At 49.0% G+C, this 27750-nt stretch overlaps 1 protein-coding gene and 1 pseudogene across 7 annotated transcripts in view; both read right to left on the bottom strand.

Moving 5' to 3' along the window:
• The window catches only part of LOC135536290 (lysyl oxidase homolog 3B-like), a 76333-nt pseudogene extending 76205 nt beyond the window's left edge, over window positions 1-128 (bottom strand).
• Window positions 129-9209: 9081 nt separating this feature from the next.
• Window positions 9210-27750, bottom strand: part of LOC135536291 (pantothenate kinase 2, mitochondrial-like) — a 34719-nt gene continuing 16178 nt past the window's right edge. For 2 of the 7 annotated variants that reach the window (XM_064962646.1, XM_064962648.1), the window contains exons 4-8: window positions 22915-23165; window positions 19117-19293; window positions 18573-18696; window positions 14876-15001; window positions 9210-12006 (exon numbers count right to left, since the gene is read on the bottom strand). In XM_064962646.1, coding sequence (XP_064818718.1) covers window positions 11956-12006; window positions 14876-15001; window positions 18573-18696; window positions 19117-19293; window positions 22915-23165 — 729 coding nt within the window. In that variant the 3' untranslated portion in view covers window positions 9210-11955. The remainder of the gene's footprint in view (window positions 12007-14875; window positions 15002-18572; window positions 18697-19116; window positions 19294-22914; window positions 23166-27750) is intronic. The other 5 variants (XR_010454972.1, XR_010454968.1, XR_010454971.1 and 2 more) reach the window with 5 other exon arrangements.

A 27750-nucleotide genomic window follows, 5' to 3' on the forward strand; every position in this document is an offset into this window, starting at 1 on the left:
TTCGTCTTGATTTATGCCATAGAAGCGTTCGGTTTACGGGGCAGAGAGGAGAGGACCGTTTATAGGCAATTACGACTTTCACCCCTTTGGGCTGTAAATTGCCAGCTGTACAGTATACAACTGAGAGAGACAGAGAGAGAGAGAGAGGGATGTGGAGCAGAGAGAGAGAGGGATGCGGAGCAGAGATAGAGGGAGGAGTCAGGGAGAGGTGAGGCTGACTCGTGGGATTCTGCACGACTTTAAAGGGGACGGGTTTTCCTGAAGACAGCCGGCCTCTTTCATGGATGAGTCTGTAACGGTGCATCTCCATACGGGATTTATCACTGCAGTCAACCTATCCTGCAAACGCAAAATCCTCGGTCAACCCATCCACGCTGTAGAACATAGATCGTGGTGTAGTTGTACTTTATTAAATCATAGAGTTTGCTGACTACCTATTTGAAACTATCCTGTAATTTCCCCACATTTATCCAATGTTTGCGACTCAATGTTATGTAAGTAGGTTTGCAGCGGTGCGTTTAGAAAATGAAGACGATTCTATTACATAACATCGATAGTGGAGTAGTTTTACGGCATTAACCAATTGAGTTTGCTGACTACATATTTGAAACGGTCCTTTATTTGCAAATGAGAACTTGTTCTCAACTAACCTACCTGGTTAAATAAAGGTGAAAAAAATAAATAAATGAGTCTTTAATATGGGATAGATGCCATTATCACATATGTGATGTACAGTAGTGAGGTCTGGAGGGGTGCTTTTCCAAAATGGTGAACTTCAAATGCTTATGGTCCATAACATAGAGAGTGGAGTAGCTGGAACCCTGTCCTGTTTAGTGGAGTAGCTGGAACCCTGTCCTGCTTAGTGGAGTAGCTGGAACCCTCCAACCCTGTTTAGTGGAGTAGCTGGAACCCTGACTGGTTTAGTGGAGTAGCTGGAACCCTGTCCTGTTTAGTGGAGTAGCTGGAACCCTGTCCTGTTTAGTGGAGTAGCTGGAACCCTCCAACCCTGTTTAGTGGAGTAGCTGGAACCCTGTCCTGTTTAGTGGAGTAGCTGGAGCCCTGTCCTGTTTAGTGGAGTAGCTGGAACCCTGTCCTGTTTAGTGGAGTAGCTGGAACCCTCCAACCCTGTTTAGTGGAGTAGCTGGAACCCTGTCCTGTTTAGTGGAGTAGCTGGAACCCTGTCCTGTTTAGTGGAGTAGCTGGAACCCTGTCCTGTTTAGTGGAGTAGCTGGAACCCTCCAACCCTGTTTAGTGGAGTAGCTGGAACCCTGACCTGTTTAGTGGAGTAGCTGGAACCCTGTCCTGTTTAGTGGAGTAGCTGGAACCCTGACCTGTTTAGTGGAGTAGCTGGAACCCTGTCCTGTTTAGTGGAGTAGCTGGAACCCTGTCCTGTTTAGTGGAGTAGCTGGAACCCTGTCTTGTTTAGTGGAGTAGCTGGAACCCTGTCCTGTTTAGTGGAGTAGCTGGAACCCTGACCTGTTTAGTGGAGTAGCTGGAACCCTGTCCTGTTTAGTGGAGTAGCTGGAACCCTGACTGGTTTAGTGGAGTAGCTGGAACCCTGTCCTGTTTAGTGGAGTAGCTGGAACCCTGTCCTGTTTAGTGGAGTAGCTGGAACCCTGTCCTGTTTAGTGGAGTAGCTGGAACCCTGTCCTGTTTAGTGGAGTAGCTGGAACCCTGTCCTGTTTAGTGGAGTAGCTGGAGCCCTGTCCTGTTTAGTGGAGTAGCTGGAACCCTGTCCTGTTTAGTGGAGTAGCTGGAACCCTGACCTGTTTAGTGGAGTAGCTGGAACCCTGTCCTGTTTAGTGGAGTAGCTGGAACCCTGTCCTGTTTAGTGGAGTAGCTGGAACCCTGTCCTGTTTAGTGGAGTAGCTGGAACCCTGTCCTGTTTAGTGGAGTAGCTGGAACCCTGTCCTGTTTAGTGGAGTAGCTGGAACCCTGTCCTGTTTAGTGGAGTAGCTGGAACCCTGTCCTGTTTAGTGGAGTAGCTGGAACCCTGTCCTGTTTAGTGGAGTAGCTGGAACCCTGACCTGTTTAGTGGAGTAGCTGGAACCCTCCAACCCTGTTTAGTTGGATGGGGAGTGTCGCTGCACAGCTATTTTCAGGTCTCTCCAGAGATGTTCAATCGGGTTCAAATCTGGGCTCTGGTTGGGCCACTCAAGGACATTCAAAGACTTGTCATGAAGCCACTCCTGCGTTGTCTTGGCTGTGTGCTCAGAGTCGTTGTCCTGTTGGAACGTCAACCTTCGCCCCCCAGTCTGAAGTCCTGAGCTCTCTGGAGCAGTTTTTCCATCAAGGGTCTCCGTTCATCTTTCCCTCGATCCTGACTAGTCTCCGTTTGATACCATTCCATTAACTCCATTCCAGCCATTACTATGAGCTGTCCTCCCCTCAGCAGACACAACTAACAGACTCACAGCTGTAATCGCCACCAAAGGTGCTTCTGCAAAGTGTTGACTCAGAGGTGTGAATACTGGTATGTAAATTAGATATTTCTGTATTTTATTTTCAAGGAATTTTGCAAACCTTTCTCAAAAAAACAAACAAATTTTCACTTTGTTATTATTGTACGTAGATGGATGAGAATTGTTTTATTTTATATAATATATTTTGAATTCAGGCTGTAACACAATGTGGAATAAGTCAAGGAGTGTGAAGACTTCCTTATTTTTGTAAGACGTTATATATCTTTTCTAAACAAAACAAACGACATCATACCAACATCAACTATATCACACCTGCAAACCTCCCCATCTCCAGTACATGATCTCAAAGTTTTTATTTATTTTACCTTTATTTAACCAGGCAAGTCAGTTAAGAACAAATTCTTATTTTCAATGACGGCCTAGGAACAGTGGGTTAACTGCCTGTTCAGGGGCAGAACGACAGATTTGTACCTTGTCAGCTCGGGGCTTCGAACTTGCAACCTTTCGGTTAAATACACTTTAATGATATCAAGATACATTTGTTGATTTTGATTTCATGAGTCCTTAAGAGTTTCATAGTACTGTTTGTATACACATTATCAGACAGGTGAATTAAAACCAGACCACATTCTGTATGGTCATTCTGGTGCGGCTGCTAATCCATGAGCACAACTGGGCGTGTAGAGGAAGTGACGTGCTGTATAGAACACTGAGAAACAGGAAGCACTTCAGACTATTTCTCCCGGAACACAAAATGCAGAAGATAGTGACAGAGTATGGAACAGATTGTCAGTTACAGTCATTTACATTATTAATGGAGTGACACACCTGGCACCCAACGATAAGGCAATGAACTGCAATAGGATGTCACATCATCTGAATAGACATGTCGAAGCTTAGAGCGGCAGGAGAGCCTCCAGGACTGGCCAATATACACATCTGAACTGTAAGAAGAGGTGGGAAGAAGGAACAGGGGAGGAGAGGGAAAGAGTCGCTCCTCAGGAACCGTTGAGTGGAGTTCTCGTCCTCCTTTCCTCTCTCCCCGTGCGGCCGGCCAGCTCTTGGCTGTAACCCAGAGGAATTCTCTAGTGGCCTTGGTAAATTTACCATTTAGAATAACAGCGGACTGCAGCCAGAGACAGTGTGGGGGTCCTCACTGGGTTGCGTCCCAATAGCACCCTATTCCCTATATAGTGCACAATGTAGTGAATAGGGTGCCATTTTAGCACATGACTGTGGCCAGGAAGAGACAGAGGGGGGTCTGACCTGGAGGTTAAACAGGAAGACACTGTTGATTGACTGCTCCTGGTTACTTAACTGCAGAAACCTCAATATTTGTGTTAGCTCCCTGGGATAATGCCTAGGAGTTTAGCTCAGTGGGCTTTCATAGTCTTGTGGTGTCACGTTAGTGCACAGACTGGCTACAGTCTGGAGAAGGCTTCAGCTGTACAGCGCTCAGTGGTATCATCAGAAACACACCTATCAATCATAACACGCAGGCAATCATACTAGTCAATCAATCATACTAGTCAATCAATCATACTACTGATGCTTACTGAGATGGAGATACTGGGGTGCTACTGTATGTCTAGCGTGTCTGTAGCATGTCTGTAGCATGTTGTAAAACTGTCTGTAGTGTGTCTGTAGGACTGTGTAGCGTGTCTGACTGTAGCGTGTCTGTCTGTAGCGTGTCGTAAAACAGTAAAACTGTCTAGTGTGTCTGTAGGACAGTCTGTAGTGTGTCTGTAGGACAGTCTGTAGTGTGTCTGTAGGACAGTCTGTAGTGTGTCTGTTGGACAGTCTGTAGGACAGTCTGTAGGACAGTCTGTAGTGTGTCTGTGGGACAGTCTGTAGTGTGTCTGTGGGACAGTCTGTAGTGTGTCTGTGGGACAGTCTGTAGTGTGTCTGTGGGACAGTCTGTAGTGTGTCTGTGGGACAGTCTGTAGGACAGTTTGTAGCACAGTCTGTATTGTGTCTGTGGGACAGTCTGTAGGACAGTCTGTAGGACCGTCTGTAACGTGTCTGTCTTTCGGACTGTCTGTAGCGCACCCGCAGGACCATCTGTAGCGCGTCCATAGGACAGTCTGTAGCGCGTCCATAGGACCATCTGTAGTGCGTCCATAGGACTGTCTGTAGCGCACCCGCAGGACCATCTGTAGCGCGTCCATAGGACAGTCTGTACGCGTCCATAGGACAGTCTGTAGCGCGTCCATAGGACAGTCTGTAGGACAGTCTGTAGTGTGTCTGTAGGACAGTCTGTAGGAAGTCTGTAGTGTGTCTGTAGGACAGTCTGTAGTGTGTCTGTAGGACAGTCTGTAGGACAGTCTGTAGGACAGTCTGTAGTGTGTCTGTAGGACAGTCTGTAGGACAGTCTGTAGGACAGTCTGTAGGACAGTCTGTAGTGTGTCTGTGGGACAGTCTGTAGGACAGTCTGTAGGACAGTCTGTAGTGTGTCTGTAGGACAGTCTGTAGGACAGTCTGTAGTGTGTCTGTGGGACAGTCTGTAACGTGTCTGTCTTTCGGACAGTCTGTAGCGCACCCGCAGGACCATCTGTAGCGCGTCCATAGGACAGTCTGTAGCGCGTCCATAGGACAGTCTGTAGCGCGTCCATAGGACAGTCTGTAGCGCGTCCATAGGACAGTCTGTAGCGCGTCCATAGGACAGTCTGTAGCGCGTCCATAGGACAGTCTGAAGGACAGTCTTTAGTGTGTCTGTGGGACAGTCTGTAGGACAGTCTGTAGTGTGTCTGTGGGACAGTCTGTAGTGTGTCTGTGGGACCGCCCGTGGGACCGTCTGTAACGTGTCTGTCTTTCGGACTGTCTGTAGCGCACCCGCAGGACCATCTGTAGCGCGTCCATAGGACAGTCTGTAGCGCGTCCATAGGACAGTCTGTAGTGTGTCTGTAGGACAGTCTGTAGTGTGTCTGTGGGACAGTCTGTAGGACAGTCTGTAGGACAGTCTGTAGTGTGTCTGTGGGACCGCCCGTGGGACCGTCTGTAACGTGTCTGTCTTTCGGACTGTCTGTAGCGCACCCGCAGGACCATCTGTAGCGCGTCCATAGGACAGTCTGTAGCGCGTCCATAGGACAGTCTGTAGTGTGTCTGTAGGACAGTCTGTAGTGTGTCTGTGGGACAGTCTGTAGGACAGTCTGTAGGACAGTCTGTAGTGTGTCTGTGGGACAGTCTGTAGGACAGTCTGTAGGACAGTCTGTAGTGTGTCTGTGGGACAGTCTGTACAGACTGCTCTGGCCCCCCAATGGTGGAAAAAACTCCCTCACGACGCCAGGACAGCGGAGTCAATCACCACCTTCCGGAGACACCTGAAACCCCTTCAAGGAATACCTAGGATAGGATAAGTAATCCTTCTCACCCCCCCCCCCTTAAATGATTTAGATGCACTATTGTAAAGTGGCTGCTCCACTGATGTCAGAAGGTGAATTCACCAATTTGTAAGTCGCTCTGGATAAGAGCGTCTGCTAAATGACTTAAATGTAATGTAAATGTACTAGTCCAATGCCCTAACCACTAGGCTACCCTTGTGCACCATTTTGTCTCTCCGTAGCCCACACACTTTCAATATTTAAATCATATATTGTTCCATTGTGTTTATGATGGCAGATGGACTGATTTCCACGTTGTTGTTTTTTTAATTGAGTGTTGAGAAGAGAATCATCCAACCTATCGAGTATGAAAACTTTTTGAAGGCACTGGACCTGACCTCCGGGGGGCCCTGACCTTTTGGGGCCCCTAACTTCCGGGGGGCCCTGACCTTTTGGGGCCCCTAACTTCCGGGGGGCCCTGACCTCCGGGGGGCCCTCTATAGAGTTGCGTATTGATTTGTCCATGCCATTTGACTTTGCACACAAGGTCAGAACAGAATATTGCCTGCATGACAACTCATGTATGAAGAACTTTATGTAGATTCAACTCTGATGGCAAAATGTGTAGAATGGCAGGAAATTAACTTTAAACTTAAACATTTTGCCATCAAGAAGGGGGGGGGGGTGTCATGTTTTGCCCACAAATCTCACTTTCGGGCCCCCAAAAGGCTAGAGCTGGCCCTGCTTTAGATGTTTCTTTGCTGCAAGACTGTATTTCTGACCTATTTTATAACATCCGAAATTCAATCAATCATAGTTATGTGGAATGTAAACCACCGAAGAGGGTCTAACCAAACTACTGCCTGGGAGATGCTTCCATGTTGCATGTGTGTTGCTACCGAAACTAAACAAAAAAAGTCACACAAAAAATAAAGTCAAAACAATTTGCCTCACTTTTGAATGACGTTTCTGGGTATAAACATGTCACATCATCACACATTCACTAAATATGTTTAGAAGAGGTTCAGAGATCAGAGCTGAATGGAGCGTTCAGTACAGCTAAGAACTGGGAAATCTCAGACTTCAGTGGGTTCAAGACACTGGGAACTCTGGGGGGAAAAGACTTGCTCCGACTAGGAAGAATCGTTTTGAACGGTCATCCAACTCGGGAAAACTCTGGCATCTTTCTAGAGCACCGAATACCGACCTGAAGAGCACTGACGTCTTGATTTGACCTTGTCATTGAGTATTCCTATGGAAAACACCCGATTGCACATGAAGCCGGAAGTATTTATTGTGTTACTTTTTATTTTCTACTTTCGTTGATTTTGTAAATATTTCCTTAACCAATAATGCAGTTCAATAAATAAGAGTTAAGGGCTTGTAAGTAAGCATTCCACGGTAAGGTCTACATACACCAGCTGTATTCGGCGCATGTGAGAAATAACATCTGATTTGATGGGAGGGAGTTGCTTCCTGTCAGATTGACGTTGTGCTTACTGTGACTCTGATATTGGCTACTAGGTAGCCCTCGTCGTTGCCGGACAGTAGTGCTTGTCAAACGGGAGCGAAGGGCACTGTGTCCTGGTGTTGTCGCCTTTCATGCCATCCCCATCGAGTAGTAGACTATGTATCAAGGTGACATCTAAATGGTTATCAATATTAGTTATTTATTGTATAGGCTATCCTACTTGAAATAAAATAACGTGAGAGAAGAAAATGGCCATGTTAGCTACCGCCGGGGACGACCCTGATACTCAGTATGAAGCACACGCATGTGTAGCGTGGTTCGTTCAGCGTTGTGTACTTTTAACACGCTGCCACAACTGGAGGTCTGCTAGTTGAATTATTATTTAATTTTCTTTGCACACGAAGAGACAACACACATTATGTTAAACCTTGGCGTAGTCATAGCTCTCAGGCACCTCGCTATGCGGAAGGTCAGGCAAAAGAGGGGGTACGGAAATACAGATAACCCGCGATGGGCCAAACCAAAATATACTAAACTTTTACAATCACATGCTACACATACAACGCAAGAAACAACAGAAAACCCATCGGCAATACTGTCAAACAAGAACAAACAACCGTCACTTTTATACCAGTCCGGTCGCTATATGTGGATGTAGTAACCCTCCTTATTTGAATGGCACCAAAATAATCGCTAAGGATCATGTTGAAAGTGACCATAACTAACAAAATATTAACAAAGTATCAAGTCAATTTTAATGTCTATGGAATGAGAGAGGGTGAGCCTGCCGGTCCCTGATTGGTCTGTTTCAACACGTGGTACTGTTTGACGACAAATGTAGGAGTCAGAATGGATCGCCATTTCATTTAAATCATTTATTTAAAAAAATACAAAAATCTCTCGATTTGCAGCGAACTTTAAAATAATTCATCGTGCGGATCCAATTTGATCATAAACTAATTTTAAAACCCAAAACAAAACAGCCATCTAATATTTTTTTGGTGCCTCTGGCAATAGTAATTTATGTAAGCTTTCTTGGACAGACCAGGGTTTTTGGCACCGCTAGGTTGCTATACAGTAGCCGACTTCACGCTTCAGGCTTGAAACTGGGGGTCTGTTCTCTCCGGTCAAGCTTATTCCGCGTGTGACAGCATGGGCAGCGCCATTGAGGCCATCTCCATTTTAAAGTAGTCAATTTTCTTCATTGGCTGATTGCTCCCAACTCATAGGAATCCCCGCCCAGTTGACTACTTTAAAATTGTTGAAGCCCTCAATGGCAAATCCGAAGATACCTCCATGAGTACCATTGCAGATATATATATATATATATATATGACAACAGGCACAACTTCGATAAAAATTGTTTATCTTCTTCAAGTTGCCGAAATGCCACGTTCGTCCACGTATGTCAGTACATAACCTAGCCACTATGAAACTTCTATTTGATCAAATAAGCCTCATGTTGCAAATGACCAATTACATTTTTTGGATTAACAAAATTCAACACGCTCTTATTGACCTCAATACAAAAATACCTCACTTCGTGGACACATTTTGGCCTGAATAAAACCTCTCACTTCGCCTCTTCCTTTCTGGTTTAACCCAAAAGACTCAAGACTTTTCCGTTTCCATCTCCGCAGTCCGGAACCCCTCTCTCATTGAGCCATGGCTCCGGCGGACCTGCCCTCCCGTGGGACCAAAGCCAGACGCCTGGTACTTATCAACCAGCATTCACACAATGGCCAACTGTAGGAGCTATGGAAACAGAATCACATTAGGTTTAACATTAAAATAAAATACATTAACATAAACCACTGGCGAAACTGTTGTGGACGTTAAGTCTCATTGGAAATGCGACGTTAGAATGTGTCCGCTTTCTTAGTGCAAACCTAGCACTTATAACGTCAATAAAGATGTAAACAATAATTCAACATACATAGGATCCTTCTATTTCCAAAAAGATACAGCCCAGAAAAAAAGTAACAGCTTCCAAAATTATTTTTTTTAAATACATTTTTATTCCTCTTATTTTATATCGAAATCTTGCATATCGAAAAACACATATCTTGTAGATTTCCATTGCAGAATTTGCTATTATCAAATAAATAAGCATCACCTCAGAAAATGATATTCAAATAATTTATATGACACAACATTTATTACAAATATTTAGTAATAATAAAAAAATAAAAAGTATATTGTACATCACCAACAGAGAGAGAACTTGGTGTATGGAGTCAAAGACAGGTCTGATTTCAAAAAAGCATGTCTTCATACGATTGTCTGTATTTCTACCTTTCCTAGACTACAACATACCAGGCACTTAACAGAATTTATTTAGCTGAACGTGAAGCACTAGTATATATATACAGCTGATTTGATGAGACTGAACACAACCAACTTGTGTACGTTACTTGCCTTTGGGATAGGACTAAAGCATGTATATGATTACAGGCTGGTGGCGGTGGTGTAATGGTGTGGATAATGTTTTCCTGCCACACGTTAGGGTCCCTTGATACCAATTAAGCAACGTTTCCATGCCTCGAAGAATTCAGTGTGTTCTGGAGGCAAAGGGGAGTCCGACCCAGGACTCCCCTTTAAAACCCCTATACTGCACAAATACAGCAGATCCAGATCCCTGAAAGTGTTGTCTACTACCGTGTCTTATTTAAACTGTAATGTATTTTTAGTTATGTGTAAGGACTCCAGGAAGAGTACCTGTTGGCATAGTGATCTGAATAAAAAGTAGTTCAAGTAGGCCTAATAATGACAACAGTTGAACCTAGTATGGGGGGGGAGAAGAGACAGACAGAGAGCAAGACAGAGCGAAACAGCGAGAGAGACAGAGAGCGAGAGACAGAGAGAGAGCAAGACGGAGAGAGAGAGACAGACAGACAGAGAGAGAGACAGAGGGAGAGAGACAGAGGGAGAGAGAGACAGCGAGAGACAGACAGACAGAGGGACAGAGAGAGACAGAGCGAGTCAGACAGACGGAGAGAGAGAGAGACAGAGAGCAAGACAGAGGGAGAGAGAGAGGAGAGATTGTCTCAAGGCAGAATAAAGACTAAATGTTTAACTATCATCTAAAGTTGAATAAGAGTCAGATTCGTTGGTAACAGTTCATTTAGGTGAAAAACTTAACATTTATGTCCAAAACAGACCCACAAATATTCCATTTGCCATTATCAGATATCAATCAAAACCTCTTCCATCAATATGTAACAATTACTTTGCAGCTGAGCTGAAAAATGTCACAGTAAACAATAGTAAAAAATAATAAATTTAACGTAACAGTAAATCAGGGTTGAGATCAATTCCATTACAATTCCTGTCAATTCAGAAAGTAAACCAAATTCCACATTTTCCTAAATGAAAAGCATTGAAGAGAATCGGAACGTCAATGTACTTCCTGTATTGGCTGGAATGAACCCTGACGTGAGTGCCAGTAGAATGCCCATTGGGCCCCAGCCATGGACCCTTCTATGGAGGTCAACATCTAGAGCTGAGCCATCGGCTGCTGATGGCGACAGAGCAATCAAGCAATTATATTAAACATGTCAAACAGACATGTGATTATCCAGCAGTTAAGGCAACAGTGGTGGTCGTTCCTGGTGGGATTCATAGACCTGTCAAACGTATGCAGACGGACCAGGCTACTTGTCTACTATACAGCCTACCTACCTGGCTACTTGTCTACTATACAGCCTACCTACCTGGCTACTTGTCTACTATACAGCCTACCTACCTGGCTACTTGTCTACTATACAGCCTACCTACCTGGCTACTTGTCTACTATACAGCCTACCTACCTGGCTACTTGTCTACTATACAGCCTACCTACCTGGCTACTTGTCTACTTATACAGCCTACCTACCTGGCTACTTGTATAGCCTACCTACCTGGCTACTTGTCTACTATACAGCCTACCTACCTGGCTACTTGTCTACTATACAGCCTACCTACCTGGCTACTTGTCTACTATACAGCCTACCTACCTGGCTACTTGTCTACTATACAGCCTACCTACCTGGCTACTTGTACAGCCTACCTACTTGTCTACTATACAGCCTACCTACCTGGCTACTTGTACAGGCTACCTACTTGTCTACTATACAGCATACCTACCTGGCTACCTACTTGTCTACTATACAGCCTACCTACTTGTCTACTATACAGCCTACCTACCTGGCTACTTGTACAGGCTACCTACTTGTCTACTATACAGCATACCTACTTGTCTACTATACAGCCTACCTACCTGGCTACTTGTACAGCCTACCTACCTGGCTACTTGTACAGCCTACCTACTTGTCTACTATACAGCCTACCTACCTGGCTACTTGTACAGGCTACCTACTTGTCTACTATACAGCATACCTACTTGTCTACTATACAGCCTACCTACTTGTCTACTATACAGCCTACCTACCTGGCTACTTGTACAGCCTACCTACCTGGCTACTTGTACAGCCTACCTACTTGTCTACTATACAGCCTACCTACCTGGCTACTTGTACAGCCTACCTACTTGTACAGCCTACCTACTTGTCTACTATACAGCCTACCTACCTGGCTACTTGTACAGGCAAGCACACCACACCAATAGAGTGTGGAGGATAAAAGTGTAAAGGTCCTGCTGGATGGACGGTCTTTGGTTTAACAGTCTGAGTGAGTCTGGCTTTGGGTGAGAGCAGTCCTTGGGTCTTAAGTGCTAGTTTGACCTTCAGGGCCACCGTAGCAATCAGGATGGATCCAGGAGTTCCAGCAAAGCCCCGACTGATCCGAAGTAGCCCTGACGACAACAACAACAACAAAAACTATAATGTTAGTTTAGTTTACTGCAGATCTCTCACTTTCTCACGGTGTTTTGAAATACAAACTGAGCAGATATACAAGAGAATATGTTGTTCCGTTCCATCGCTTTACCTCGTCTCAAGGCTTGATCAAGGAAGGGCTTTACCTCGTCTCAAGGATTGATCAAGGAAGGGCTTTACCTCGTCTCAAGGCTTGATCAAGGAAGGGCTTTACCTCGTCTCAAGGATTGATCAAGGAAGGGCTTTACCTCGTCTCAAGGATTGATCAAGGAAGGAAGAGCTTTACCTCGTCTTACTGGGTTACTTTAGTCCCTCTTCCCATGACGTTTACCAGTATGTGTGTCTACAGGGCCTTCACAAAGTATTCACACCCCTTGACTTTTTACACATTTTATTGTGATGCACACGGATTTAGTGTTGTAGATATGTGGTAGTAGAGTAGTGGCCTGAGGGCACACACTGAATACATTGTGAAATGTATTGTAATGTTTTTCCAATTGTATAACTATGATTCAAAAATCAATCGATGCCTGAATTTAAAATGGATTAAATTGAGATGTTGTGTCACTGGTCTACACACAATACCCCATAATGACATCACAATAACCCATAATGACATCACAATACCCCATAATGACATCACAATACCCCATAATGTCCAAGTGGAATTTTGTTTGTAGAATTATTTTACAACTTAATAAAAAATGAAAACCTGAAATGTCTCGAGTCAATAAGAATTCAACCCGTTTGTTTGTTTACGGCCTAATTAAACGTGCTTAACAAGTCACATAATAAGTGTCATGGACTGTCTGCAATAAGTGTTGGGCATTAATTACACCTTGGATGATGTATCAACACACCCACTCACTACAAAGACACAGGCGTCCTTCCCAACTCAGTTGCCGGAGAGGAAGGAAACCGCTCAGGGATTTCACCATGAGACCAATGGTGATTTTAAAACAGTTATAGTTTAATGGCTGTGATTGGAGAAAAGTGAGGATGGATCAACAACATTGTAGTTACTCCACAATACTAACCTAAATGACAGAGTGAAAAGAAGGAAGCCTGTACAGAATAAAAATATTCCTTAAAACTCACCCTGTTTGCAACAAGGCACTAAAGTAATACTGCTAAAAAAATTGGCAAAGAAATTAACTTTGTGTCCTGAATACAAAGCGTTATGTTTGGGGCAAATCTAAGACAACATGACTTAGTACCACTCAATATTTTCAAGCCTAAGTGGTTGCTGCTATAAAAAGCCAACTGACATTTACTCCCAAGGTGCTGACCTGTTCCACCCTCTACAATCACTGATTATTATTTGATCCTGCTGGTCATCTATGAACATTTGAACATCTTGAAGAACAACCTGGCCTAAATGGCCATGTACTCTTATAAATCTCCACCAATTTTGACATTGAAAAACAATGTACTCTTATAAATTTCCACCAATAGAGGACCGGCCACCCCTCAGAGCCTGGTTCCTCTAGGTTTCTTCCTAAATTCCTGCCTTTCAAGGGAGTTTTTCCTAGCCACCGTGCTTCTACACCTGCATTGCTTGGTGTTTGGAGTTTTAGATTGTGTTTCTGTACAGCACTTTGAGACATCTGCAGATGTGAAAAGGGCTCTATAAATACATTTGATTGATTATGTTATGGGTATCCTTGTCATCGGCAAGGATTGGGGAGTTTTTTTTAGGATAAAAAGAAATGGACTAGAGCTAAGCACAGCCAGAGGAAAACCTGGTTCAGTCTGCTTTCCAACAGACACTGGGAAACAAATTCACCTTTCAGCAGGACAATAACCAAAAACACAAGGCCAAATCTACACTGGAGTCGCTTACCAAGATGACATTGAATGTTCCTGAGTGGCCTAGTTACAGTTTTAACTTAAATCAGCTTGAAAATATATGGCAAAACTTGAAAATGGTTGTCTAGCATTGATCAACAACCAATTTTTAAAATAATAAAATAATTTAAAAATAATTATTGTACAATCCAGGTGTGCAAAGCTCTTAAAGAGACTTATCCAGAAAGTTATAGTTATAGTTACTGCCAATATGGATTGACACAGGGGGTTGAATACTGATGTAATCAAGATCGTGTTTAATTTTACACTGTTTTACAAATGTTCAAAATGTTCTTCACCTTTGACAAGAGTATTTTGTGTAGAAAAGGATTATTAAATCACCTTGTAACGTAACAAAATGTGGAAAAAGTCAAGGTGTGTGAATATTTTCTGAAGGTACAGTACAGACTCAACCAAGCAGATACATCGTCAAGGGACATTTAAAAAATATATATTATACTCCATCACACTAGGGCTTTACTACAGGTTGACTGAATATCTTACCTCGTGTCTGAGGAACAGGGCTTTCAGACCAGTAGGCAGTCTTACCTCGTGTCTGAGGAACAGGGCTTTCAGGCCAGTAGACAGTCTTACCTCGTGTCTGAGGAACAGGGCTTTCAGACCAGTAGACCGTCTTACCTCGTGTCTGAGGAACAGGGCTTTCAGACCAGTAGACAGTCTTACCTCGTGTCTGAGGAACAGGGCTTTCAGACCAGTAGACAGTCTTACCTCGTGTCTGAGGAACAGGGCTTTCAGACCAGTGGACAGTCTTACCTAGTGTCTGAGGAACAGGGCTTTCAGACCAGTAGGCAGTCTTACCTCGTGTCTGAGGAACAGGGCTTTCAGACCAGTAGACAGTCTTACCTCGTGTCTGAGGAACAGGGCTTTCAGACCAGTGGACAGTCTTACCTAGTGTCTGAGGAACAGGGCTTTCAGACCAGTAGGCAGTCTTACCTCGTGTGTGAGGAACAGGGCTTTCAGGCCAGTAGACAGTCTTACCTCGTGTCTGAGGAACAGGGCTTTCAGCTGGCCTTTAGACCAGTAATCCATGGCGTAGGCCAGCAGCTTCATGGACAGGGTGTTCACCCTCAGGAAGTTCCCTACGAACACCACCCTCTCAATGTTCTGAACAGAAACACAAACAGGGGGGGGGGTACAGGTTATTAAGAACACTTATTTTTCTTATCACCTCATGGTTGTAAAACAGATGATTATGATGGGTCATTTCAACCTGATATTCATATAAATATTCTGGTTGAGATTAAGTTTAATTTCTCAAATCAATAACAGACATGAAAAATAAAACAAGTTTCAATGCAGACTGGCTGAAGCAGAGGCTGAAGCAGACTGGCTGAAGCAGAGGCTGAAGCAGAGGCTGAAGCAGAGGCTGAAGCAGACTGGCTGAAGCAGAGGCTGAAGCAGAGGCTGAAGCAGACTGGCTGAAGCAGAGGCTGAAGCAGAGGCTGAAGCAGAGGCTGAAGCAGACTGGCTGAAGCAGAGGCTGAAGCAGACTGGCTGAAGCAGAGGCTGAAGCAGACTGGCTGAAGCAGAGCTCAGTGCCTTCATAGCCCTGTACAATGCTGCTTGATCCAGATTCCACAAGGCAGCATCATAAAGAGGCTGAAGGCAAAGAGAGAACATCCAGCGCCCCCTGAACATCCCCCACGAACATCCAGCGCCCCCTGAACATCCCGCCCGAACATCCAGCCCCCCGAACATCCAGCGCCCCCCCTGAACATCCCCTCTGAACATCCAGCCCCCCTGAACACATCTCTGTGTGATGTTTATCTGTCTCCATTGTCTTTCCATCGTCTTCAAAGCAGTGTGCACTATACCGCCACAACATGCGAACAGCCTGAGACGGCAGCCCGTTCCCTGCCTGAGACGGCAGCCCGTTCCCCGCCTGAGACGGCAGCCCGTTCCCCGCCTGAGACGGCAGCCCGTTCCCCGCCTGAGACGGCAGCCCGTTCCCCGCCTGAGACGGCAGCCCGTTCCCTGCCTGAGACGGCAGCCCGTTCCCTGCCTGAGACGGCAGCCCGTTCCCTGCCCGTTCCCTGCCTGAGACGGCAGCCCGTTCCCTTTCTGAGACGGCAGCCCGTTCCCTTTCTGAGACGGCAGCCCGTTCCCTTTCTGAGACGGCAGCCCGTTCCCTGCCTGAGACGGCAGCCCGTTCCCTGCCCGTTCCCCCGCCTGAGACGGCAGCCCGTTCCCCGCCTGAGACGGCAGCCCGTTCCCCCCCTGAGACGGCAGCCCGTTCCCCCCCTGAGACGGCAGCCCGTTCCCTGCCTGAGACGGCAGCCCGTTCCCTGCCTGAGACGGCAGCCCGTTCCCTGCCTGAGACGGCAGCCCGTTCCCCCTGAGACGGCAGCCTGTTCCCCCTGAGACGGCAGCCAGTTCCCTGCCTGAGACGGCAGCCCGTTCCCCCTGAGACGGCAGCCCGTTCCCTGCCTGTTCCCTGCCTGAGACGGCAGCCCGTTCCCCCCCTGAGACGGCAGCCCGTTCCCTGCCTGAGACGGCAGCCCGTTCCCTGCCTGTTCCCTGCCTGAGACGGCAGCCCGTTCCCCCTGAGACGGCAGCCCGTTCCCCGCCTGAGACGGCAGCCCGTTCCCTGCCTGAGACGGCAGCCCGTTCCCCCGCCTGAGACGGCAGCCCGTTCCCCCTGAGACGGCAGCCCGTTCCCCGCCTGAGACGGCAGCCCGTTCCCCCCTGAGACGGCAGCCCGTTCCCCGCCTGAGACGGCAGCCCGTTCCCCCTGAGACGGCAGCCCGTTCCCTGCCTGAGACGGCAGCCCGTTCCCTGCCTGAGACGGCAGCCCGTTCCCCCTGAGACGGCAGCCTGTTCCCCCTGAGACGGCAGCCCGTTCCCCCCTGAGACGGCAGCCCGTTCCCTGCCTGAGACGGCAGCCCGTTCCCTGCCTGTTCCCTGCCTGAGACGGCAGCCCGTTCCCCCCTGAGACGGCAGCCCGTTCCCCGCCTGAGACGGCAGCCCGTTCCCCCCGCCTGAGACGGCAGCCCGTTCCCCCTGAGACGGCAGCCCGTTCCCTGCCTGAGACGGCAGCCCGTTCCCTGCCTGAGACGGCAGCCCGTTCCCCCTGAGACGGCAGCCTGTTCCCCCTGAGACGGCAGCCCGTTTCCCCCTGAGACGGCAGCCCGTTCCCTGCCTGAGACGGCAGCCCGTTCCCTGCCTGTTCCCTGCCTGAGACGGCAGCCCGTTCCCCCCCTGAGACGGCAGCCCGTTCCCCGCCTGAGACGGCAGCCCGTTCCCCCGCCTGAGACGGCAGCCCGTTCCCCCGCCTGAGACGGCAGCCCGTTCCCCCCTGAGACGGCAGCCCGTTCCCCGCCTGAGACGGCAGCCCGTTCCCCCTGAGACGGCAGCCCGTTCCCCCCCTGAGACGGCAGCCCGTTCCCCGCCTGAGACGGCAGCCCGTTCCCCGCCTGAGACGGCAGCCCGTTCCCCCCTGAGACGGCAGCCCGTTCCCCGCCTGAGACGGCAGCCCGTTCCCTGCCTGTTCCCTGCCTGAGACGGCAGCCCGTTCCCCCCTGAGACGGCAGCCCGTTCCCCGCCTGAGACGGCAGCCCGTTCCCCGCCTGAGACGGCAGCCCGTTCCCCCTGGAGACGGCAGCCCGTTCCCCCTGAGACGGCAGCCCGTTCCCCGCCTGAGACGGCAGCCCGTTCCCCCTGAGACGGCAGCCCGTTCCCCCCTGAGACGGCAGCCCGTTCCCCCCTGAGACGGCAGCCCGTTCCCCGCCTGAGACGGCAGCCCGTTCCCCGCCTGAGACGGCAGCCCGTTCCCTGCCTGAGACGGCAGCCCGTTCCCCCGCCTGAGACGGCAGCCCGTTCCCCGCCTGAGACGGCAGCCCGTTCCCCCCTGAGACGGCAGCCTGTTCCTGCCTGAGACGGCAGCCCGTTCCCCCCTGAGACGGCAGCCTGTTCCCTGCCTGAGACGGCAGCCCGTTCCCCCGCCTGAGACGGCAGCCCGTTCCCCCTGAGACGGCAGCCTGTTCCCTGCCTGAGACGGCAGCCCGTTCCCCCGCCTGAGACGGCAGCCCGTTCCCTGCCTGAGACGGCAGCCCGTTCCCCCCTGAGACGGCAGCCCGTTCCCCCTGAGACGGCAGCCCGTTCCCCCTGAGACGGCAGCCCGTTCCCCCGCCTGAGACGGCAGCCCGTTCCCCCCCCTGAGACGGCAGCCTGTTCCCTGCCTGAGACGGCAGCCCGTTCCCCGCCTGAGACGGCAGCCCGTTCCCCGCCTGAGACGGCAGCCCGTTCCCCCCTGAGACGGCAGCCCGTTTCCCCCTGAGACGGCAGCCCGTTCCCCGCCTGAGACGGCAGCCCGTTCCCCCTGAGACGGCAGCCTGTTCCCTGCCTGAGACGGCAGCCCGTTCCCTGCCTGAGACGGCAGCCCGTTCCCCGCCTGAGACGGCAGCCCGTTCCCTGCCTGAGACGGCAGCCCGTTCCCCGCCTGAGACGGCAGCCCGTTCCCCGCCTGAGACGGCAGCCCGTTCCCCGCCTGAGACGGCAGCCTGTTCCCTGCCTGAGACGGCAGCCTGTTCCCTGCCTGAGACGGCAGCCCGTTTCCTATATTTATTCACAATTTCAACTTGTACAAATACACTACGGCAGTTTAGATATAGTGCACTACTATTGACCAGGGCCCTGGTGATGCACTACATAGGGAATAGGGTGCATTGTGAAGTACCTCGTTGAGCGCAACCATCCTGGTGATGGAGCCAATGTTGTTGGTGATGGAGACCAGGGTGGCTCTGGCTAGGTCCTCTTTAGAAATGGACTCCCGCTTCTCTTTACACACCATGTTCCCAAAACTACAAGGCAGAAATACATCATGTTTCTAAAACTACAAGGCAGAAATACATCATGTTCCCAAAACTACAAGGCAGAAATACATCATGTTCCCAAAACTACAAGGCAGAAATACATCATGTTTCTAAAACTACAAGGCAGAAATACATCATGTTTCTAGAACTACAAGGCAGAAATACATCATGTTTCTAGAACTACAAGGCAGAACTACATCATGTCCAGAGCAACTTACAAGAGCAATTAGGTTTAAGTGCCTTGCTCAACGGCACAGACATATTCTTCAGTTAGTCGGCTCAGAAATTCGAACCAGCAACCTTTCCATTACTGACCAAACGTTCTTAAAACGCTAGGCTACCTGTTGCAAAACATTTTGCTACGATGTGCACTAATGAATACACCCCGGGTACTGCTAACGGTTTTACCTGGAGGCCACAGCCCAGCCGGGGAGGCCGAAGCGCTCGTAGTCCCCCCCGTAGATGTCGCGTACTAGCTTATCCACGTGCGTGCTCTCCCCCTGCGACGCCATCTCCAGAGCCTCCTCAAAGCTGGAGCAGCCAGTCAGTAAACAGCACAGCCCCAAGAATGTCCCTCCACCCAGACTGCATGGGGAAAAACAGGACACGGTTACAACCTGTAGTAACCTACCACCATATTCTTAGAAATCACTCCAAAATGTTCCAGGCCCCTACTTCCTAGGCTCCAAGGGGGGGGCGTTTCCCCTAGGTACAGATCTAGGGTCAGCTTCCCCTCTCCCAATCCTAAACCTTAACGAATGGTGGTGGAAATTCAAAATCTGTCCTAAGATCAGAATCTAAAGGAAACCGCTCCGTGTCCCCTCCTGCCTCTAGCCATGCAGCACACAGGACCATGATGACAGACAGAGCCTGAGCAGTCATGTGCCAGACCGGAAAACTACCAAGGACAGAGGCAAGGGGAGCTCCCATAGCCTGGCTACCAGTCTGGTTGAGCTCCCATAGCCTGGCTACCAGTCTGGTTGAGCTCCCATAGCCTGGCTACCAGTCTGGTTGAGCTCCCATAGCCTGGCTACCAGTCTGGTTGAGCTCCCATAGCCTGGCTACCAGTCTGGTTGAGCAACCATAGCTTGGCTACCAGTCTGGTTGAGCACCCATAGCCTGGCTACCAGTCTGGTTGAGCTCCCATAGCCTGGCTACCAGTCTGGTTGAGCTCCCATAGCCTGGCTACCAGTCTGGTTGAGCTCCCATATCCTGGGTACCAGTCTGGTTGAGCTCCCATAGCCTGGCTACCAGTCTGGTTGAGCTCCCATATCCTGGGTACCAGTCTGGTTGAGCTCCCATAGCCTGGCTACCAGTCTGGTTGAGCTCCCATAGCCTGGCTACCAGTCTGGTTGAGCTCCCATAGCCTGGCTACCAGTCTGGTTGAGAATTCCATTTCTTGTCAGAACACAAGGAGTGCTATTAGTTTGTTAACTAGCCATATTGACTGATCTGTTATTAGCTTGTTAACTAGCCATATTGACTGATCTGCTATTAGCTTGTTAACTAGCCATATTGACTGATCTGCTATTAGCTTGTTAACTAGCCATATTGACTGATCTGTTATTAGCTGGTTAACTAGCCATATTGACTGATCTGTTATTAGCTTGTTAACTAGCCATATTGACTGATCTGTTATTAGCTGGTTAACTAGCTACATTGACTGATCTGCTATTAGCTTGTTAACTAGCCATATTGACTGATCTGCTATTAGCTTGTTAACTAGCCATATTGACTGATCTGTTATTAGCTGGTTAACTAGCTACATTGACTGATCTGTTATTAGCTTGTTAACTAGCCATATTGACTGATCTGCTATTAGCTTGTTAACTAGCCATATTGACTGATCTGCTATTAGCTTGTTAACTAGCCATATTGACTGATCTGTTATTAGCTGGTTAACTAGCCATATTGACTGATCTGCTATTAGCTTGTTAACTAGCCATATTGACTGATCTGTTATTAGCTGGTTAACTAGCTACATTGACTGATCTGTTATTAGCTTGTTAACTAGCCATATTGACTGATCTGCTATTAGCTTGTTAACTAGCCATATTGACTGATAGCTTGTTAACTAGCCATATTGACTGATCTGTTATTAGCTTGTTAACTAGCTACATTGACTGATCTGTTATTAGCTTGTTAACTAGCCATATTGACTGATCTGTTATTAGCTTGTTAACTAGCTACATTGACTGATCTGTTATTAGCTTGTTAACTAGCCATATTGACTGATAGCTTGTTAACTAGCCATATTGACTGATCTGTTATTAGCTTGTTAACTAGCCATATTGACTGATAGCTTGTTAACTAGCCATATTGACTGATCTGTTATTAGCTTCTTAACTAGCCATATTACATTTACATTTAAGTCATTTAGCAGACGCTCTTATCCAGAGCGACTTACAAATTGACTGATCTGCTATTAGCTTGTTAACTAGCCATATTGACTGATAGCTTGTTAACTAGCCATATTGACTGATCTGTTATTAGCTTGTTAACTAGCCATATTGACTGATCTGCTATTAGCTTGTTAACTAGCTACATTGACTGATCTGTTATTAGCTTGTTAACTAGCCATATTGACTGATCTGCTATTAGCTTGTTAACTAGCCATGTTGACTGATATAAAGCACTTCATGGCTACCGATGTGAGTGCTACGGGTCGGTGGTCATTTAGGTAGGTTAACTTCGCGTTGGGCACAGGGACTATGGTGGTCTGCTTGAAACAGGTACTACAGACTCAGTCAGAGAGAGGTTGAAAATGTCAGTGAAGACACTTGCCTGTTGGTATGTGCATTGCTTTGAGTGCACGTCCTGGTAATCCATCTGGCCTCGTGGCCTTATGAATGTTTACCTGTGTTAAAGGTTAAAGGTCTCCATGGCTTCTGGTTGGGATATGTACGTATGGTCACTGTGGGGACATCGTTGTCAATGCACTAATTAATGAAGCCGCGACTGAGGTTGTGTATTCCTCAATGCCATTGGATGAATCCCGGAACGTATTCCAGTCTGTGCTAGCAAAACAGTCCGGTTACGTAGCATCCGCGTCATCTTACCACTTCCTTATTGAGCGAGTCACTGGTACTTCCTGCTTGAGATTTTGCTTGTAAGCAGAAATCAGGAGAATAGAATTATGGTCAGATTTGCCAAATGGAGTGCGAGGGAGAGCTTTGCACACGTCTGTGTGTGGAGTAAAGGTAGTCTAGAATTTCTTCTCCTCTGTGACATGCTGGTAGATGAAAGGTAAAACAGATGGTAAATAGATAAAACTCTTGGTAGATAGTGTGGTCTACAGCTTATCATGAGGTACTCTACCTCAGGCGAGCAATACCTTGAGACGTCCTTAATATTAGACATCACAAACCAGCTATTATTGACAAATAGATACAGACCACCACCCCTCGTCTTACCAGACGTAGCTGTTCTGTCCTGCCGATCCACAGAAAACACAGCCAAATTAATATTATCCATGTCGTCGTTCAGCTACGACTCGGTGAAACACAAGATATTACAGTTTTTAAATGTCCTGTCGGTAGGATAGTCTCAAACAGAGCTCATCCAGTTTATTTTCCACGTCTTTTCTTCACGTGAATGATGGGGATTTGGGCTCTGAGAAGCAGCATATCCTTCACGTCAGACTCATTAAAGAGAGAAATCTTTCTCCAATTCGTGGTGATAAGTCGCTGTTCTGATGTCCGTTTTCGGTCATAAGAGACGGTAGCAGCAACATTATGTACAAAACAGCACAGTTCGTTAGGAGGCCGTAAAATGGTAGCCAACCCCCCCGTCGCCATTATAAACCAAGGACTAGTTGTCAATGGTTTTAGCGGAGCTGGGGGGTCTGCCACCTACCCCCCAGCAGCCAAAATCGAACGCTGTGCATCTTATTGTGATCTTTTATTGGCAACGACCTATAGGCTAATACAAGTCAGTTCAAAACGCTAAACCATTTCACAGGTTCACGGTACAACTTGGCCCCTTTTCAACATGTAGAGAAAAACATCTCTGAAGAGGAAGTGCTTCACGTTTATCCCCCTTCAGCCTCGGCTACATGTTACAAAACAAACCAGTGAAGTGATGCAAAACAGGAAATTAAATCACAGCAGGAAATAGAACACAAATGTACGTCTATATCTTTTTTTTTTTTGGGGGGGATTGAATGTGGTTAATAGACTCAGGTGATAGACTCGACCACCCACTGACCTGGTCCCGGTTACTCGTTTGTAGTTGTTCTTGGAGTAGACGGCCAGAATGCTGACGCCAGAGCCGATGTTGACCAGCAGCAGAGGGTAAGGGTTCTCCAGAGTGAAGGGTTTCTGGACACAGTGTTCAGGGTCTGTAGGGTTCTCGTAGTAGTAACACTCTGAAGGACTGGACACCACTGAGTCTATGTAGAGTACACCACGTATCAGACAGTCCAGCTCATCTAGCTTCAGCAGCTGGAGGTCAGCCATCTGAGGAGAGAGGAGAGGAGGTCAGCCATCTGAGGAGAGAGGAGAGGAGGTCAGCCATCTGAGGAGAGAGGTCAGCCATCTGAGGAGAGAGGTCAGCCATCTGAGGAGAGAGGAGAGGAGGTCAGCCATCTGAGGAGAGAGGAGAGGAGGTCAGCTATCTGAGGAGAGAGGAGAGGAGGTCAGCCATCTGAGGAGAGAGGAGAGGTGGTCAGCCATCTGAGGAGAGAGGAGAGGTGGTCAGCCATCTGAGGAGAGAGGAGAGGAGGTCAGCCACCTGAGGAGAGAGGAGAGGAGGTCAGCCATCTGAGGAGAGAGGAGAGGAGGTCAGCCATCTGAGGAGAGGAGGTCAGCCATCTGAGGAGAGAGGAGGTCAGCCATCTGAGGAGAGAGGAGAGGAGGTCAGCTATCTGAGGAGAGAGGAGAGGAGGTCAGCCATCTGAGGAGAGAGGAGAGGAGGTCAGCCACCTGAGGAGAGAGGAGAGGAGGTCAGCCATCTGAGGAGAGAGGAGAGGAGGTCAGCCACGTGAGGAGAGGAGGTCAGCCATCTGAGGAGAGAGGAGAGGAGAACAGCCATCTGAGGAGAGAGGAGAGGTCAGCCATCTGAGGAGAGAGGAGAGGAGGTCAGCCATCTGAGGAGAGAGGAGAAGAGGTCAGCCATGTGAGGAGAGAGGAGAGGAGGTCAGCCATGTGAGGAGAGAGGAGAGGAGGTCAGCCATCTGAGGAGAGAGGAGAGGAGGTCAGCCATCTGAGGAGAGAGGTCAGCCATCTGAGGAGAGAGGAGAGGAGGTCAGCCATCTGAGGAGAGAGGTCAGCCATCTGAGGAGAGAGGAGAGGAGGTCAGCCATCTGAGGAGAGAGGAGAGGTGGTCAGCCATCTGAGGAGAGAGGAGAGGAGGTCAGCCATCTGAGGAGAGAGGAGAGGAGGTCAGCCATCTGAGGAGAGGAGGTCAGCCATCTGAGGAGAGTGGAGAGGCGGTCAGCCATCTGAGGAGAGAGGAGAGGAGGTCAGCCATCTGAGGAGAGAGGAGAGGTGGTCAGCCATCTGAGGAGAGGAGGTCAGCCATCTGAGGAGAGAGGAGAGGAGGTCAGCCATCTGAGGAGAGAGGAGAGGTGGTCAGCCATCTGAGGAGAGAGGAGAGGTGGTCAGCCATCTGAGGAGAGAGGTCAGCCATCTGAGGAGAGAGGAGAGGAGGTCAGCCATCTGAGGAGAGAGGAGAGGAGGTCAGCCATCTGAGGAGAGGTGGTCAGCCATCTGAGGAGAGAGGAGAGGTGGTCAGCCATCTGAGGAGAGAGGAGAGGAGGTCAGCCATGTGAGGAGAGAGGAGAGGAGGTCAGCCATCTGAGGAGAGAGGAGAGGAGGTCAGCCATCTGAGGAGAGAGGAGAGGAGGTCAGCCATCTGAGGAGAGAGGTCAGCCATCTGAAAAGAGAGAAGAGAGGAGGTCAGCCATCTGAGGAGAGAGGTCAGCCATCTGAGGAGAGAGGAGAGGAGGTCAGCCATCTGAGGAGAGAGGAGAGGTGGTCAGCCATCTGAGGAGAGAGGAGAGGAGGTCAGCCATCTGAGGAGAGGAGGTCAGCCATCTGAGGAGAGGAGGTCAGCCATCTGAGGAGAGTGGAGAGGAGGTCAGCCATCTGAGGAGAGAGGAGAGGAGGTCAGCCATCTGAGGAGAGAGGAGAGGTGGTCAGCCATCTGAGGAGAGGAGGTCAGCCATCTGAGGAGAGAGGAGAGGAGGTCAGCCATCTGAGGAGAGAGGAGAGGTGGTCAGCCATCTGAGGAGAGAGGAGAGGTGGTCAGCCATCTGAGGAGAGAGGAGAGGAGGTCAGCCATCTGAGGAGAGAGGTCAGCCATCTGAGGAGAGAGGAGAGGAGGTCAGCCATCTGAGGAGAGAGGAGAGGAGGTCAGCCATCTGAGGAGAGAGGAGAGGTGGTCAGCCATCTGAGGAGAGAGGAGAGGTGGTCAGCCATCTGAGGAGAGAGGAGGTCAGCCATCTGAGGAGAGGACAGGAGGTCAGCCATCTGAGGAGAGAGGAGAGGAGGTCAGCCATCTGAGGAGAGGAGGTCAGCCATCTGAAGAGAGAGGAGAGGTGGTCAGCCATCTGAGGAGAGAGGAGAGGAGGTCAGCCATCTGAAGAGAGAGGAGAGGAGGTCAGCCATCTGAGGAGAGGAGGTCAGCCATCTGAAGAGAGAGGAGAGGAGAGAGGAGAGGAGGTCAGCCATCTGAGGAGAGAGGAGAGGAGGTCAGCCATCTGAGGAGAGAGGAGAGGAGGTCAGCCATCTGAAGAGAGAGGAGAGGAGGTCAGCCATCTGAGGAGAGGAGGTCAGCCATCTGAAGAGAGAGGAGAGGTGGTCAGCCATCTGAGGAGAGAGGAGAGGAGGTCAGCCATCTGAAGAGAGAGGAGAGGAGGTCAGCCATCTGAGGAGAGGAGGTCAGCCATCTGAAGAGAGGAGGTCAGCCATCTGAGGAGAGGAGGTCAGCCATCTGAAGAGAGAGGAGAGGTGGTCAGCCATCTGAGGAGAGAGGAGAGGAGGTCAGCCATCTGAAGAGAGAGGAGAGGAGGTCAGCCATCTGAGGAGAGGAGGTCAGCCATCTGAAGAGAGAGGAGAGGAGAGAGGAGAGGAGGTCAGCCATCTGAAGAGAGAGGAGAGGAGGTCAGCCATCTGAGGAGAGAGGAGAGGAGGTCAGCCATCTGAAGAGAGAGGAGAGGAGGTCAGCCATCTGAAGAGAGAGGAGAGGTCAGCCATCTGAGAACAGGAAGTTATTTTCCTCAATTCATCATATAAGAGCATTTAAAAAATATATAAAAAAAAATGCCTAATACATTTACTGACTATACTAAACATTAGGAACACCTTCCCCTTTTGCCCTCAGAACAGCCTCAGTTCGTCAGGACATGGACTCTACAAGGTGTCGAGGGCGTTCCACAGGGATGCTGGTCCATGTGGACTCTACAAGGTGTCGAGGGCGTTCCACAGGGATGCTGGTCCATGTGGACTCTACAAGGTGTCTAAAGCGTTCCACAGGGATGCTGGCCCATGTTGACTCTACAAGGTGTCTAAAGCGTTCCACAGGGATGCTGGCCCATGTTGACTCTACAAGGTGTCTAAAGCGTTCCACAGGGATGCTGGCCCATGTTGACTCTACAAGGTGTCTAAAGCGTTCCACAGGGATGCTGGCCCATGTTGACTCTACAAGGTGTCTAAAGCGTTCCACAGGGATGCTGGCCCATGTTGACTCTACAAGGTGTCTAAAGCGTTCCACAGGGATGCTGGTCCATGTTGACTCTACAAGGTGTCGAGGGCGTTCCACAGGGATGCTGGTCCATGTTGACTCTACAAGGTGTCGAGGGCGTTCCACAGGGATGCTGGTCCATGTGGACTCTACAAGGTGTCGAGGGCGTTCCACAGGGATGCTGGTCCATGTGGACTCTACAAGGTGTCGAGGGCGTTCCACAGGGATGCTGGTCCATGTGGACTCTACAAGGTGTCTAAAGCGTTCCACAGGGATGCTGGCCCATGTTGACTCTACAAGGTGTCTAAAGCGTTCCACAGGGATGCTGGCCCATGTTGACTCTACAAGGTGTCTAAAGCGTTCCACAGGGATGCTGGCCCATGTTGACTCTACAAGGTGTCTAAAGCGTTCCACAGGGATGCTGGCCCATGTTGACTCTACAAGGTGTCTAAAGCGTTCCACAGGGATGCTGGCCCATGTTGACTCTACAAGGTGTCTAAAGCGTTCCACAGGGATGCTGGTCCATGTTGACTCTACAAGGTGTCGAGGGCGTTCCACAGGGATGCTGGTCCATGTTGACTCTACAAGGTGTCTAAAGCGTTCCATAGGGATGCTGGCCCATGTTGACTCTACAAGGTGTCTAAAGCGTTCCACAGGGATGCTGGTCCATGTTGACTCTACAAGGTGTCGAGGGCGTTCCACAGGGATGCTGGTCCATGTTGACTCTACAAGGTGTCTAAAGCGTTCCACAGGGATGCTGGCCCATGTTGACTCTACAAGGTGTCTAAAGCGTTCCACAGGGATGCTGGTCCATGTGGACTCTACAAGGTGTCGAGGGCGTTCCACAGGGATGCTGGCCCATGTGGACTCTACAAGGTGTCTAAAGCGTTCCACAGGGATGCTGGTCCATGTTGACTCTACAAGGTGTCTAAAGCGTTCCACAGGGATGCTGGCCCATGTTGACTCTACAAGGTGTCTAAAGCGTTCCACAGGGATGCTGGCCCATGTTGTCTCTACAAGGTGTCCAAAGCGTTCCTCAGGGATGCTGGTCCATGTTGACTCTACAAGGTGTCTAAAGCGTTCCACAGGGATGCTGACCCATGTTGACTCTACAAGGTGTCTAAAGCGTTCCACAGGGATGCTGACCCATGTTGACTCTACAAGGTGTCTAAAGCGTTCCACAGGGATGCTGGCCCATGTTGACTCTACAAGGTGTCTAAAGCGTTCCACAGGGATGCTGGTCCATGTTGACTCTACAAGGTGTCTAAAGCGTTCCACAGGGATGCTGGTCCATGTTGACTCTACAAGGTGTCTAAAGCGTTCCACAGGGATGCTGGCCCATGTTGACTCTACAAGGTG

Source organism: Oncorhynchus masou, unplaced genomic scaffold (genome assembly GCF_036934945.1).
Source record: "Oncorhynchus masou masou isolate Uvic2021 unplaced genomic scaffold, UVic_Omas_1.1 unplaced_scaffold_591, whole genome shotgun sequence".
Classification (NCBI taxonomy): Eukaryota; Metazoa; Chordata; class Actinopteri; order Salmoniformes; family Salmonidae; genus Oncorhynchus; species Oncorhynchus masou.